Source organism: Phyllostomus discolor, chromosome 9 (genome assembly GCF_004126475.2).
Source record: "Phyllostomus discolor isolate MPI-MPIP mPhyDis1 chromosome 9, mPhyDis1.pri.v3, whole genome shotgun sequence".
Lineage (NCBI taxonomy): Eukaryota > Metazoa > Chordata > Mammalia > Chiroptera > Phyllostomidae > Phyllostomus > Phyllostomus discolor.
This window is the reverse complement of record NC_040911.2, coordinates 46,421,582-46,437,756: the sequence shown is the minus strand read 5'-3', so window position 1 is coordinate 46,437,756 and position 16,175 is coordinate 46,421,582. Positions and strand designations below refer to the sequence as shown.

The 16,175-nt window shown below is 45.0% G+C and overlaps 1 protein-coding gene across 1 annotated transcript in view; it reads left to right on the top strand.

Annotated features, from left to right (window-relative positions):
- The window catches only part of LAMA1 (laminin subunit alpha 1), a 156,899-nt gene extending 141,508 nt beyond the window's left edge, over window positions 1-15,391 (top strand). Inside the window, exons 55-64 of the mRNA XM_036009299.1 lie at window positions 1,303-1,454; window positions 2,163-2,348; window positions 3,744-3,879; window positions 5,184-5,296; window positions 8,791-8,980; window positions 9,530-9,688; window positions 10,189-10,342; window positions 11,671-11,804; window positions 14,231-14,453; window positions 15,025-15,391. Of these exons, the coding sequence (XP_035865192.1) occupies window positions 1,303-1,454; window positions 2,163-2,348; window positions 3,744-3,879; window positions 5,184-5,296; window positions 8,791-8,980; window positions 9,530-9,688; window positions 10,189-10,342; window positions 11,671-11,804; window positions 14,231-14,453; window positions 15,025-15,185 (1,608 nt within the window). The 3' untranslated portion in view covers window positions 15,186-15,391. The remainder of the gene's footprint in view (window positions 1-1,302; window positions 1,455-2,162; window positions 2,349-3,743; window positions 3,880-5,183; window positions 5,297-8,790; window positions 8,981-9,529; window positions 9,689-10,188; window positions 10,343-11,670; window positions 11,805-14,230; window positions 14,454-15,024) is intronic.
- Window positions 15,392-16,175: the final 784 nt, after the last annotated feature.

Below are 16,175 nucleotides of genomic sequence, written 5' to 3'. Positions count from 1 at the left end.
GCTGGGTCATGTAACAATAGTATGCTTGGCTTGCTGAGGAACCATCAGACTGTTTTCCTCCACCGGTGCTCACAGGACTGCCTGCAAATCCAAGTTTGCTGCTAAGTCAGCAGAAAGGAATGCCACCACCCAGTGCTAGCGGTTCTGCCGGCAGACCTCTTCTCAGTGTGACACAAAACATTTTAAGAGATTTAAATATTTAAAACCCTTCAACTCTTTAATCTCACTTCTACAAATATTAAAAACAATTTCACAAGCAAAATAAGTTAAATGTTCATTGTGTGTGGCTATTAAAACTTATATATAGCCCTGACTGATGTAGTTCAGGGGGCTGGGCATCATGAGAACCTAAAGGTCCCCACTTCAATTCCTGGTCAGGGCACATGCTTGAGTTGCTGGCCAGCTCCCCAGTTGGGAGCATGCGAGAGGCAACCCATCAATGTTTCTCTCACACATTGATGTTTCTCTGCCTTTCTTTCTCTATCCCTTCCTCTCTCTCTAAAAATAAATCTTTTTAAAATTATATATAAACTACCTAATTTTTTAACAATAAAGGAATAGGTCCAGATACCACAATGACATAGCACCTCACACCTGTTAGAGTGGACATCATCTAAAAGACAAGAAATAACAAATGTTGGTGAGGATGTGGAGAAAAGGTAACCCTTCTGCATTCTTGGTGGGGATGTAAGTTGGTGCAGCCACTATAGAAAACAGTATGGAAATTTCTCCAAAAAATTAAAAGTAGAGCTACAGTATGATCCAGCAATTCCACTCCTGGATATATAGCTAAAGGAAATGAAACTGCTATCTGAAAAAGATAGCTGCACGCCCATGTTCACCACAGCATTATTTATAACAGCCAAGACATGCATGTTAACTAACTGTACTGTAATCAGTGTGCAATAGGCATGTCTATCAAATCATTATGTAGCACACCTTAAACTAATACAATGTTGTGTGTGAATTACATCTCAACAACACTGGAAAAAGAAATAGATTAATGACTTACAATGTATCTATTTGTTGGTACATAATGTGGCAATAAATAATGAGCATGAAGACTATATAAATGCAAATCTTTGATATTGCTAGTGATAATAACATAATAGAGAATGTAAAATATATGAATAGAAAAGAGAAAGTAATATACAACATTTAAAATGCTTGTTTTAGATGGTGATATTTTTGAGAAATTGCTCACTTGGTGCTAATATTCCCACATTATCTTCATAAGATGATAATTTTAAAAATCATATAGTAATTTTTTTTCCTGTGGAAATCTTTATGCAATCTTTCCAGCCCTTCTTTTCCATCATGCTCATCGAAGGCAACATTGAAGTGCATGTTAATCCTGGGGACGGAGCAAGCCTGAGAAGAGCTCTCCTGCAGGCCCCCATGGGCACGTACGGCGATGGGCAAGAGCATTCCATCTCCTTGATAAGGAGCGGGAGGTATCTGTGTAATGAGAGCATGGGGCCTTGCGAGGTTCCCCTGTAGGGTCCCTGTCATGGTGCTCTTGTCTGAATGACTGGGATGATTACTATGGCGTCATTAGCAGTCAGAGTCTTTATAGTTCTAAAATAATTCTATAACCTTTCTAGAGTACCTCCTTAGGTATCATTTTATGTGCTTTTTCATAAGTTATTTATAGAATTTTCATAACTAAACAACTTAAACTCTTCCCTTTTTTGATGTCCAGTATAAATTATCTTTACATTAGATTAATTTTGTGGCATACAGTATTAGTAAACATTAGCAGTATATCAATACTAAATAATAAATGGTAAAATAGTAAATTGTAAAATGTGAAAAATAAGACATATCAACATTCCTGTACATTTTCCTTCAAAACTATAAACCTAATGTTTTAAAAGCACATGGGACATATTATTACAGTTAAAGAAGCAAAAGAAAATACCCTCCAAAAACAATTGAATTTAATAATATTCAATAAGATCCCATTTATTTTTGGAGAATGTTCAATTGTAGCTTTCAATTTTCAAGTTTCACCTTTTATTCACACAAAATGTCATGTTAAAATTTATTTTCAGAGAATTTTCATTATTCAGTAAGTACTTGTGGAATTATGTATTAAAATTGACAGTTATGTTTTATTATATTTAAAAGTGGTTTTTTAATTTTCTCCTTCAACCTTTTAGAATTATCACTGTCCAACTGGATGAGACAAATCCTGTGGAAATGAACTTGGGCCCATCCATGGAAAGCACAACAATAAACGTGTCCAACCTGTACGTGGGGGGCGTCCCAGAGGGTGAGGGGACAGTGATGCCCAAGACAAGAAGATCATTCCACGGCTGTATCAGAAACCTTGTCTTTGACATGGAGTAAGTGTAACTGTGCTCTCAGCGTGGTTTGGACTTCTTGATCTTTCAGTGCTGAGGACTGACACCAATCTGCCATCTAATTTTGTTGTTTGAGATTGCCTACCATTGTACACATTCCTGAAGTGAACCCCGTTGTTCTATCCTGAAAGTCTCCCAAATGTATTTTATTGAATCAAAATGATGGATAGATCTGGTCATCACACATAAAAAGAAAATCATAACCTTAGTTCCTTAGGACTATCAATAAACAGCAGAGGTCAAATCTATTTTTGGATTGCATTGAAGTGAATGTAGAGGTTTTGTGATGGAAGTTTCTTGTTTGGAGCTCACTGATCTAAAGGAGCCTTTACCACTGGGCTGTTTGTGGCTCCTGCTTATTAATGGCTCTTCCTGAAACAGTTGCTGCCTAATTAGGAACTGGAAGTCTCCATTCCCTGTGTGGAGCTCAGAATGTGGGAGAGAATTAACATGTGCCCACGGGCACTGGATGCCCTCCCACTCACCCGTGCCTGCGGTCAGTGTGCAGGTGGGACAGCGCCGCACTTGGACCAGGCAGACCGGAGTCTGCACAGGAGAAGCTACGTGTGCACTGAACATCAACAGACTCGGGTTCCCCTCTTGACTTGCCCTGTGACCGTGAGCAAGGACTTGGATCTTTCATGGGCTCAGTGCCCTTCTTTGTGAAAGAGCCCCTTTGGAGTCCTTGAAATTTACACAAGTAAGACATTGCACTGGATTTCAACACACTTATTATGTCAGACCCTAGATTTAGGTACTTTTACACTTCATATATTTATTTACCCTATTGTCTTCTTATTAATTAATTGACTAAGTATCTTGATGCTCCTGAAAGCTGTGAGGCTGGGAACTCGGTAGGGCAGAAACCAATCTGTGCTGCTCATGGACAGGTCCTCAGAGTGTGCCAGTTGGGTATGTGAGAACTGGGCATGTTTTGCAAGGGCTTCAGGGTAAAGAGACACATGACAAGTATAGTTCATGACTTCCTGGCAAAGGGAAACCTGTGAGGAAGAATCAGTGTTTACCTGAAGCCCCTGCAGTGCTGTGAGGGCCAGAGACAGAGCCAGCCCCTGTGGTGGTGCAGCCAGGCCTGCAGGAGAGTGACTTCACTTGAGCCAGCTCTTGAAGGATGCTCAGGAATGGCCAGGTGGACAACATGGGGAAGTGCTGGGGGGGAGACAGGCAGAAACATCTAACAAGAGACTATATAAGGATATCTGGACTTCTGGTGAGTGTGAAAGATGGTCAATTTAGTTACTCTAAGAGTAATAGATGAATGTTTTTTAATGGATTTTAAGTGTTCAATAATCAGATGACATTGGTTCATGTGCTGACTTGTATCTTAATTAATTTTGAAAACACTGTGTTTGTATGTAGACTTCTGGATTTCTCTCGTGCATTTGGCTATGAACAAGTGGACTTGGACACTTGCTTGCTCTCAGAAAGGCCTGAGCTGGCTCTTCGTGGAGTGGACGGCGAACGCCCACCAGAGTCCCGGCTTTTACCCAGTCCAGTAAGAGGGGCTTTCTTACATTGTATCGGTCAGGTCCAGTCAGGGCAAAGAGCACAGCCCAGAGAAAATTAAAATGGGGGCCCCCTCTCACAGTGTTGGGGCAGCTGATTGAGCACGCTGGAGCAGTGAGGAGAAGGGGAAGTTGGTGCTGTCTGAGTGTGGGAGCCCAGGCTGCTGACAGAGCGAGCTGTCTGGGGGCCACGGAAGCACAGAGAAGACAGGCCCCCCCAGGGAGGCCGCCCAGAGCCCTGAGGTGGAGAGACATGCTTGCTTCTTCCATCCACCAGCCCTCCAGTTTCCTGGCACAGTCTTCCTGTGGCCGAACCAGCTGGAAGCCACTTTTCAAAGGATCCTGGATGGAGTACAGGTGTTGCCCTGCGATCAAAAGCAGTGCGGGGGCAAGGAGGGCATGGTCCTAGGCAGACTGACAGGCGACAGGGCACGGCCTCCACGGACTGCAGGGCCCAACCCTCAGGCACACGCACTGGGCTGCCATACGGCAAGCTTTCTGACAGATTTCTGTGAGGCTCGCCATCACTTTGGATTTAGTCAGAAACATGAAAACAAGTGCTTAATGGAAGCCATTGTAGATATTGTTGCTTAAAAAAAAGTTGATTCATCTAGGAAAAGCCAGTTTTGACCAAATATATGGCAGTCATTGTTAGTTTTCAGTTTCTCTGTCCTTTTCTCATTTCTGTTTCCTTGGCTGAGAGCTTGCACTTCAATCATTTAGATGCTAGCACAGTCACACAGAAGGCAGCTCCTTCTGAGCAGGGCAGTCTTCGAGTTCAGGACCGTTCTCCGGTAGCATCTGCACACCCCAAGCTGGGAAACAGAGCCTGAGGCATCACCTGGGTCGGGGTCCGTGTGTGCAGCGCACCTTCTCTGCCTCCTCACATTCTGCCCTGGGGGTCCGGGAGCCCCTTCCAGCTGGCTGCTCTAGGCTTCACCTTCTCTTGTCCACGAGGAATTAGAGATGTCACACTCTGCTGGGCCTATCCCCTGTGTCCCAGTGCCTGTGCAGCAGCTGCTCCTGCAGGACTGGCATCTTCTGACCCCGGGGGACAGTGAGGGTGGCAGCAAGGCCTTACCACTTGAGAAGCTCTAATTGCCTTCTCTGAGAGATAAAGGCCTGGCGGGTAAATTATTTAAAACAGAGAGAAGTACATCAGTGCAAACATGTATTTGTGGTTGTTGGTGTTCTGATACGATCGCTTCTGAGATGTTTCCCTCACAGAAGAATGAGCACATGGGAGTAGGGGTGCTGGCTGCACTGGGCTAAGCATCTCATGGGTCTCTTACAGCAGCAGTGTGCTGTGGACGGAGCCCCCGAGTATGTCCCTGACGCTCACCAGTTTGGCCTCACACAAGGCAGCCATTTGGTGCTGCCTTTCAATCAGCTGGCTGTCAGAAAGAGGTAGGCGTTGTTCTAAAGCTCTTATGAGGTATCCTGTTGCTTGATGAATGTGGACGTATTCTTTAGCAACGGGTCTTTTCCAAAGCACCTTTATAAATTTTATCATGGAGTGCTCAGCTGGCAACTGGAAGGCAGCAGTGAGAAGGCAGAGGTTGGGATGCAGCCTTCATGCTGCTCAGACACTTAGATGGTGGTTAAATGGGTTTCCGAGGTTTGTCCCCATCCCTTCTAGAGGACAGCTGGTTGCTGCCCCTTTGTGTGTTTGTAGGAAGGCACAGGGGTATCTTTCTGAGTCAGTCCTCACTCCTGGAATCCGAAGTCCCCCAGATCTATCATCAAGTGGTGTCCAACCTGCGGCCCATGGGCCACGTGCAGCCCAGGATGGCTGTGAATGTGGCCCAACACAAAATCGTAAATTTTGTTAGAACATTATCAGATTGTTTTGTGATTATGTGTCACAATGTATTTAATGTGTGGCCCAAGACAATTCTTCATCTTCCAGTGTGGCCCAGAGACACCACAAGTTGGACACCCCTGATTCAGCCCCATTCTACTGAAAGCATGCACTAATCTGATGACATTGCCTACCCACACTCTTTCACTGTGCCCCCAAAATTCCTGAGGCCACACCCACACTGGTCTACACATTCAGTCTCTCCCTCACACCTGCCTGTCCCTAAGGACACTTCTTAGGCAAAGCCGGCGCACATCCCACAGATCTCAACACCTGAGGCTGGCCGAGGTCCCTCCGACCCCACATCCCTCCTCTCTCTTCCTCTGAATCTCTAGCCGGTCTGAAGTCCACATCTCCAGACTCTGCCACACCCTGTACCTCTTGTTCTTGCCCTTAATCCCCGATCAGCTTCAGACCGTAGCTTGGTGTCTCTTTCCTACCACTCCTGCCATCATTCTCCATGAATTCACAGCCACCCAGCCAACACCTGTGCTTTCGAGTCATCTGGCTCCAGTCTGTCAGAGGTCTTTTCCTCCTTCTCCCTCTCCCTGTGGTCATACCCTTGCCTACGTCATAAGTATTTATTCCACCTCCAAACCCTTTGCTTTAAGCATCTTATGTAACCAACCTCTTCCTCATCGCTACTCTGTTACTCCTAGAAGTTCCTCACCTGTATGAAGACCACCGAGCCCTCGTGTTTTCTCTTAACCATCACCTCTGTCTCTAGCCCCACAGCACAATTTACCCTCTACCCAGAGGGTGGATGCCATTATTTCTCATGTTCCTTTGCAGGCTGCATTAACACTTTCATCTCTTGTACTGGGACCACAGATAAAACCCATGCTTGGCCTAATTCATGCCAGAACCCAAGTGGGTGGCCAGGCAACAGAAATGCAAGTCTCCATCCTGCCATGATGTTACAGTTAGGGCCACAAACTTCAGAGAGAACCTCCAGGCTATATGGAGAGTCAGTACATTTCTCTAATACATTTTTTAAAATTTTTCATAGCTTCTCTTATCTCAAAATGCATACATCCCTTTTCGTGCCCTAGCTGATGACTTGCCTCATTGAGAAGAGAGAACTCCTTCATCTGTCTACCTCCCAAAAAAGCAATCCACTGCCCTTGTCCCTATCCCTCCAGTTCTTTCCCTGACACCATGGAAGGACCGTACTTGTTCTCCCTCTTGCTTGTCCTCCGGAGCCCATCCCCTCTCTCCTCTCGGAGACAACAGCAGCATCCAAGTCCCCCTCCTTCATTCGTGATTCCCATTGACACAGAGACAGAATCGTCATCCCCCTTATCATCGGTGATAACAAGAGGAGCCAACGCTGTGGCAGAGCCTTTCTCAGTATTTCACACGCAAACCCTGACTTAGTCCTCATAGTTACCCGTGATGAAGGTATTACTGTTATCTTCATTTCATAGGCAAGGGAAATGAGGGACAGGGAAGGTCAGTCATCGACTCAGGGTCACACAGCAGAGCTAGGATTCAACCCCGGGCACTGTGGCCCCAGAGGCTATTCCTGTACTATTCCTTCTCTAGTAGTTTCCAAATTTTAAAACAGAAACTCTCCAGAAGTCTTCACACCTCTCCCTGCTCCCTCACATGTGGTATCCTGGCTCTACTGCACAGTAAGATTCCTTGAAGGAGTTGTCTTATGTGGCTGTCTGCCTTTTCTCGCCCCTCAATCCCTCCCCTACCCACCCCGTCAGCCTCCCCTCACTCCTCTGTTGCTCTGGCCAGAGCTGTCCCCAGACCTGCTATGGCCACATCCTGCTGTGCCTCCTCTGCTGGGCCCTCAGCAATGTCCTACACACCTGGCCACTCGACACCCTTGGCCCACATGCTCTTAATTTCCCGCTCTCTCCCTGCCCGTCCCTGCTCAGTCTGCTTTGCTGGGTCTTCTTCTGTCAGTGAAGGCCAAGGCCCCTTCCACAAACTCTCCCTGGGTGGCTTGGGAATATCTTCTATTTGCTAATACCCACATCTCTAGCCCTGACTTTTGCTTAAAACTCAGGAGTTGTATACGCAACTGGCTGCTTCACATCTCCAGGGACTGGGCCAGGTTCCTCAACCTTAATACATATACCAAACAGAAATTCACAGTCTCCCCCACACCTGTTCTCCTGGTCTCTGCCATGTCCCATAGGCATCGTCCCCCTTTACACGGTTACCCAAGGCCCAAACCTAGCCGTTATTTTCTTCACTCTCCAAATTCAGTCCATCTGCAAGTCCTATTGCTTCTCCTTCCAGAACATCTCATGCATTCATTCACCTCCCTGCATCCCCAGTCACCTCCCTGGTGTACGCCACCTCCAGGCCTCTGTGAACTAACAGCTGCCTGTCCCATGCCTGCTGTCACCTGGCCCCATTCGATTTGTTCTTCACATCGGAATTTTCTTTTAAGATATAAATCAAAGCATGCTCACTCCCCTTTTAAAGCCCTCCTGTGACTTCCAATGTGCTTAAAATCTAAATATGGCCTCCTGGAGCCCCTCGCCCATGAGGATGGAGCCAGGCCCCCTCTCCTACCCCAGCGTGCTTTAGCGGCATCACGCTTCCTCATGTGGGAGGGCCCTGGACACAACCTTTCCCTCTACCCCTGTGTAGCACCATCTCTCACGCGGCCCTGGTTGCGGGTTCCTGTTGAGGTTTGTGGGGTTTCCTCCAGTCTGTCATTCAGATCTCAGCTGAAATACCATCTTCCAGAGTTGCCTACCTCAGAACTTAATGTAACCAGCATTGTTCCCCCCACAGCCTACTCTTAACTCTGGTATATTTCTGGTATTAGTTTCATGGGAGAAGGGAACTTCTCTTTGTTCACCACCTTAGCCTCAGCTCCCAGAATTAGTGCCTGGCAGGTACAGGCATGCAGTAACCACCAGTTGAATGAATGGGTGGGTAGATGAGTGACTCTCCTGAGATGCTGATTATATAAATGTTAGAATAATTACTGGGTTATCTCTTTGAAGTTATTTTAAAACGTAAATGTGAAAGCTTATTCCTTTCTGAGGGCTGAGCTCTTGTTTTCCTCCAGGCTGTCAGTTCAGCTAAGGATCCGTACATTTGCCTCCAGTGGTCTGATCTACTACATGGCTCACCAGAACCAAGTGGATTATGCTGCACTGCAGCTGCACGGGGGCCACCTCCACTTCATGTTTGATCTCGGGAAAGGAAGAACCAAGGTCTCTCACCCTGCGCTGCTCAGTGATGGCCAGTGGCACACGGTACGCTCTCAGGAAGCTTCTGATCACTCCTTCCAAGTCTCATTCCACTTGTTCCTCGCGCCCTCTCCATTTCACTGCAGTGAAAGCATTCTCTCGGGTCCCTAGCTTGCCTTGGGTTTGCTAGCTCTCCAACAGAATGTAAGCACCTTGCAGGCAGGGACCTTTTCTGCTTCCTAGCCCAGTGCCTGACACCTCACAGGCACTCAGCGAACATTGCTGGAATGAATGAAAGCTACCAGAAATGTTCTAACCGTGATGAGAAGTGCACTGAGCCCACCTGTGGTCTGAGTGGGCCAACTCTGAGAGCATGCCATCTACTGCCTCATCAGTAGGACTCTGGGACACTTGTTTTCTAAAGCATGTGCTACTTGTCCCTGCTTCCATCCAGCAGGCTCAGTCCCTTCGCAGCACCAGCTGTGTGAAACTCAGAGCCGTCCTTCAGGATGCCATTTGGGTTATTACAGTTGTAATGAACAGAGCGGCAAGCACACCCTGTTAAAGCCATCTCAGATTCCTTAAAAGTTATGTGTTTTTTTCATTTTGCTCTAGGTCAAGACAGAGTACTTCAAAAGAAAGGGCTTTGTGATGGTCGATGGCCAGGAGTCCCCCATGGTGACCACCGTGGGGGACGGCACTGCCCTGGACGTGGAAGGGAAGTTGTACCTGGGAGGCCTTCCCTCTGATTACAGGTCCAGGAACACTGCAGTTGTAAGCAGCATTTTCTGTACGGGGCCCATTTTGCCTTTACCGCCGTTGTGCTTGTTTTTAAAGGAACATTTTGATGTTTAAATTGTCTCATTTTTCAACCTGGGGTTTGGTAACAAGATGCAATCCTTTCAAACCACATCCCTGGATTGTGTGCTGGGGCTTCCCCTTGGAACCCAACCAGCCCTCCTGTTAGTTAATGAGCAGATTTCTTGCCCCAGCTACTTAGCCCCAGAGAAATTCAGGAAAGTCCAGGAAATTTGTATTTGCAGATTAGAATACTCCCCGTTCTTGATTTCTACAATATTTAATCAAGATAATAGAACACACATTTACTGCATTATTAGCAGATAGTTCACAGTAGTTTTCAGTTAGACATTCATGTGAAGTATTGTGGCAATTAGATTTTAAAAACCAAAGGGTAATGTTGAAGTACAGGGAAAAGTTGCCCTTGCCCTTCTCCTTGTATTCACCACCACCCACCCTCATGTCATTTGGTTTAGATTACCCACAGCATCCCTGCTTGCATTGGGGCGGTGACTTTGAACGGCAGGCAGCTGGACAAGGACAGCCCGGTGTCAGCATCTGCAGTAGCCAGGTGCTATGCAGAGGCCCAAGAAGGAACTTTCTTTGAAGGAAGTGGATATGCAGCTCTTGGTATGTATTATCAACAATCTCAAAAGAAATCTTTGGGACTCACCTGCCCTCTAAGATGATATGGACCCAAGAATTCTATGACAGAGCAGGACCCACTGGACAAGACTGCAGCAAGACCACATTTAGTTAAATGTTACGATTTATTTTGATTTCTCAACTTCTAAGGTGCAAGCCTCCTCACTCTGTGCCATCCAGGTGGCCAGACAAAGCCTCCCAGCCCCTGGGGCAGTGCATCTCCTGGCAACACATGGTCCCCGTGTCATGTGTACGCTCCCCAAATTTATGAAAGGCATGCTCTCACTGTCCAAGTTAATAAAGGCCTTTGAATTAAAAATAAGCAGCATAAAATATTTAAACCAGGCAGCCAAGTACAAGTCAGATTTGATGAGGAAATTAACTCCATTTAGATTGTTGAAAATATTAATCAATTAGAAGTGAAATAATTTAAATCTCTAAATTGCCTTAGAATGTAAATTCCTCAAACCTTAGAACTAGCCCTTCAGATGCATCTGACATTGCCTCCACCTTTTACTGTAGATACTTCATGTGCTGGCTCACGCCCTGCCCGCACTTGGAGCCATGCTCCTCTCCACCCTGTTCTCCTTGCTGTCTCAGGGAACTAATTTTTCCAGCTCCTTTGCCCTCTGGCTTCTGGGAAGGTTCTGGTGGAAGACTGGGGCAGGAGGGAGAAGGAGAAAAGCTAGCACACTACTCTCCTTCATTTCTCTTGCAAGCTCTGGTAACACCACCACCTTCTCACATTTTTCCTTCAGCCCTGAGTGTGGCAACACTATCTTCTATTGCTAATGTCCTCAATTTATCTCAGCTCTTTTATTCACCTCAATAAAAAAATATTCAACAAAATCTGCACTTAAAAAAAAAAACCTAGTGTAGATTCTGACTAATACACTCAGTAAATGATGACATGCCTAGTAGGTAGAAATAAAACAGACTATTCTTGTATAGAAGATGAAGGGATTTTATTGGATCAAATCCCTTTTGCTTTTTCCCTACCTGGCTCTAGATGACAGGATGGGCCTGCCTTGGCTCCAGCCTGGCTTAGCCCTTCTGACTGTGTCTTCTTTAGAAGCATCACTTCATCTTACAGATGTGCAAACTGAGACCCAGAGACTGAAGGTGACCTGCTGATGGTGGAGCTGGATCCAGAGAAGGAGCTGCAGCTGGAGCTGCGTCTCCTGAACCTCAGTCAGGGTCCAGATGTATAACCAGTCCAGCCCACTGTGGGGGCCGGGCGTGTCTCTCCAAGCCCAAGCCTTCTTGGGCCAGACAGAACTCACCCATAACTGCGAGCTCCTTGTGTTTTTCAGTCAAAGAAGGCTACAAAGTCCGATCGGATGTAAACATCACACTCGAGTTTCGTACCTCCTCAGAGAACGGCGTCCTCCTGGGGATCAGCAGTGCCAAAGTGGATGCCATTGGGTTAGAGATTGTGAATGGCAAGGTAGGTGTTTTATCTCCATGAGGCTCCACCTCGCTTCAGTGTCAGAACAAAGCAGATGAAAACAGCAGAAATGCGTAGACCCACACTTCCAATTATCAATTTTAATGGAAGGGAGAAAAGATTCAGTTAACATTAAAAAATAGATCATCCTAAAATGCTTTTAAATAACTTCTTTTATAATTTTGAAATTGAATTGAAAGCAAAACTGCAACCACAATACAAAGACCTTCATTTCCTGAACAGTCTGAAACTAAGTTGCTGAACTGATGTACCATATTTTCAAACTGTATTTGGAAATAATTATAGATTCACAGAAAGTCTCAATAGAATGTATAGAGTGGTCCTCCTGCACACTTCACCGAGGCTCCTCCAGTGGCAGCATCTTACATAATTCCAGTACAACATCAAGTCCATGAAACCGACATTGGCACCATCCCCTGAGTTTAAGTTATGCCTTTTGTACATATACACGTGTGTAGGCTCTACACAGTTTTACCCTGTGTGTAGCTTCATGTAACCCCCATCACAGTCAAGACACTTAATTCTACCGCTAATGCAAGTCTCCCCAGAGCCACTCCTTCTGACTTCCTCCATCTGCAGCCCACCCCCTGGCAATCACTGATATGCTCTCCACCCCTCTGGTGGTTAGTCGTGTCGGGAGTATTATACAGATGAAATCATGCAGTATGTGTCCTTCTGAGATCATTTCCTGGTGGTTATGTGTATGAATAGTTCATTTCTTTCCACCACAGCGTATTCCATGGGATGGATGTACCACAGTTTAATTTTTTTAAAGCATAAAACAACTTTTTCTATAACTATTCTACTGTTGCTTTTCAGGCTCCAGTCCTTGTGCTGGGAACTAAATGAACTCAACAATTAACAGTATTCAGTCTCTTCTGTTTTAAAAGTTTTTCCTTCAGAGTTTCAGTTGGTTCTCATTCTTCCTCTGTTCTTTGGGTGCATCTGAGTGCACCCTGTTCGCAAGATTTGGGGGAACGAGTCTTAATTGCCCTTTCTTTTCTCTATGGGCTGTGTCCTGACAGCAGATGAGGCATAGCCCGACTTGCCTGATCCTCTGGTTCAGCCTCTGTCTTTTGTGCACGTGGCCAGCTGCCCCTGGCTGGTTGTAGACAGCAGTCTGAGGTTCCCACATTGCCAGTGTTGGGACTGCTCCTGGAGATTTAGCCAATGCCCTCGGGAGATCAGGCTTCCCACCCCAGCTGTCACAGATATTGCTGCCTCTTCTTCAGCCACCTTCCATATACCAGAGGGTCATGTGAGAACTTGGGAATTTCTACCACATTTGTAAGACATAGGGTGGCAAGACGGTGGTCTCTCAAGTTCTCCCTCTCCCTGACCGCTCTCTGCCGCCATTCTGTTGTACTGTGGTCAACTCACGCAGCTATGTGACTAAGACACTTGAGCTACTGCCCCATGGAAGGCAAGGAACAAGCCTCTAAGTTCTAGATTTCCCCAAACTTATAGCTTGTTTCTACTATTTCCTGCTTACTCCACCCTTGGGTTTTGGTCCTTAGGGGACCCTAGAATGAGGGTGAGGAGAACATAAGAAACTCTTTGTTCTCTCGCCCTTCAGCTCTTCTCCCTGCTTACTTCATCTCCATGTCGAAATGAAACTGCCTCTACATCATATTGCTGCCTCTCTTACTGTGTCTTATAGCCAACTTTTTTCCTCATATGTATTTCCAAAGAATTTTGAAAAATTGTGTATCCACTTACACATTTTTATGTGGCATCTGAAACATGTTATCAGAAGTGTAATAGTTGCAAAACATTCAGTGTCTGACATGCTGTGTATTTTATCACTACTATGGCTTATTATTTATTGTTCTTTTAAGGCATTTTTAGTGGTTGCCCAAGGGTTTATGATATACATCTTTAATTTGTCATGGTCTATTTTGAAATAGTACTGAGTAGCTTCACATATAAGAACCTTACAACAGTCTACTTACTGTTCTTCCCTGCCATCCCTTGCGCATCTTGGATCTGTTGTGTTCTCATGCACTGTGCTACAGCATCATGGCAGAAGGGAGTCAGTCAGTGTTCCCTCATGGGTGCTAGCAACTGCTATGAATTGACACCCTCAGTAAACCCATCAGCTCCTGGTATCCTGAAAAGAGGGAATTGATTTGGGGGTGCAATGCTGAGATAGTAGCTCAGTCTCGCTCCCAGGGAGGTGGCCACTTGCCCTGTCTGAAATTTCAGGGATAACATAGCATCTGAATCATTTAAGAGGCTATTTTCAAAAACAGGTGTTTTTTTTATGTTTGTTTTTTATAGTTCCCTCTCCTTTTTAGCAAAATGCTGGGATTTTATCCATCTCAGGCATGTTATATAAATGGACTGAATTTCTTAAATACGGGAACATTCACTAAGATATTTGCTTGTGCCTGTTGTTTGCTCAGCTCCTGTTCCATGTTAACAACGGTGCCGGTAGGATAACGGCCACGTACGAGCCCAGAGCTACCAACAGTCTCTGTGACGGGAAGTGGCACTCTCTGCAAGCCAACAAAAGCAAACACCGGGTGGTGCTGATCGTCGACGGTGACGCCGTTCGTGCAGAAAGTCCACACGTGCAGTCCACCTCGGTGGACACCAACAATCCCATCTATGTCGGCGGCTATCCTGGTACGTTCGGGTGTCTGTTCTGCCCATTCACTTTCAAGGGGCATTGTCACTGGGGACAGTCTCAGGTTATAGAATAAGGATGAAGAAAAATACACAGTTTGGGTGACAAATCTTTACCACTTAGAAAGGCTCTATTCAAATACCAGGGAATTCTTAGAAAATTAAAATAATCTACACTTGTAAATTGATCATTAGGTAAGGCTCTGAGGACTTTGGAGATGATGCAGAGTAAACTGGATGACTCCCACTATGAGGAGTCGCTTTGGGGTGGGTGATCATGTTAGAGGACAAATGCCCTCTCATACTGGTTTTGGGTTAGACTTACACATTTTCAGATGTCCCAAGTAATTATTACAAATGATAAAATAAACACCCCTTATGCCTTTTTAAGTCACAACTATGCCTTAAAATTATTACATATTAATGGTTTTGACTTATCACAGAAGCCACATATGTGGAAGAATATTATTCTAATTTTGATATAGAAACCAGTCGAGTTTATTTTTGTACTTACTGTTCTGTTTATCTCATTTAACAACATCAAGCAAAACTTCTCTTCTTTCCTTAACAGCTGATGTAAAGCAAAACTGCCTGAGCAGCCAGACCTCCTTCCGGGGGTGTCTGAGGAAGCTCACTCTGACTAAGGGCCCGCAGGTGCAGCCTTGCGACTTCAGCAGAGCTTTTGACCTCCAGGGAGTTTTCCCTCATTCCTGTCCCCGGGCTGAGCCCTGACGCGCGGGGAAACTTCCTCAACTGGGAATCAGTCATTGCTAATGTTCTGAAGAGAATTATTTTTTTGAATTAAAATTTCTTCAGTTTGGGTTCTGTTTCCACTCAGGTTAAGTGTTTTCAGAGAGAAATTTTGTGTTTATGTTAAACTAAAACCACGTATACAACAAATACCTCTATTAAATAGTTTAAAATGTAAATTGAATTCATTGGCTTTCTTTGTTCTTTCAGTGAATCTTTGTAAACACTGAATGTTCTGTTAATTACTTGACAGTATTTCACAGTTTACTTTTTAAACTTTTAGAAAATAAAATATCACTATAGACTATAATAGATTAGAGCAGAAAATGAATACTTTTCTTTCCTTTCTTTACCAAAACTTTAAGTTCTGATTTCTACAAGAGGGAAGCAATGCTGTTGGTTATGCTCTTGCCGAGGGCACCAGCTGTTGGCCACGTAAGGCTCCGGGGAGTCATGGGGGGTAAAGGGAGCAGAGGAAGGAGCCAGAACCCCCTTTGGATGTATCGCTGTTGAGTCAGGACATAACAACACTTTTCAGGACAAAAAAAAGGCATTGCAACTTTGCAACTAGCTCTTCTTTCATGGTCAATTTTTTTTCACCACCTGATCAGCTACCTGTCCTGGGAGAATGTATATAATTTCAAAAGAAACTTTAAAAGCCACATGTACTTGTACATTGTTTTAATGAACTAAGCAGTTTTAAACCCACATTGCTGAAGTCTTATTTGGTTCTCTCCAAATATATTTAGCTCTGTTCTGTGGCCATGGCTAGGGTCAAAATGGCTGTTATTCCATAATCTTTGGAAAAAATAATTCCATTTTTCAACTGCTTACTTGCAGAGAGGTCACTACCTGTCTTAGCAGTGACCTGCTTTTCCGACATGGAAGGTAGTAAATTCAATTTCTATTTCTGTGAGAGGTTTTAATGTGATAAACAAGGAAGGCAACTGCGGTCATATTCCCTGCCCTTCT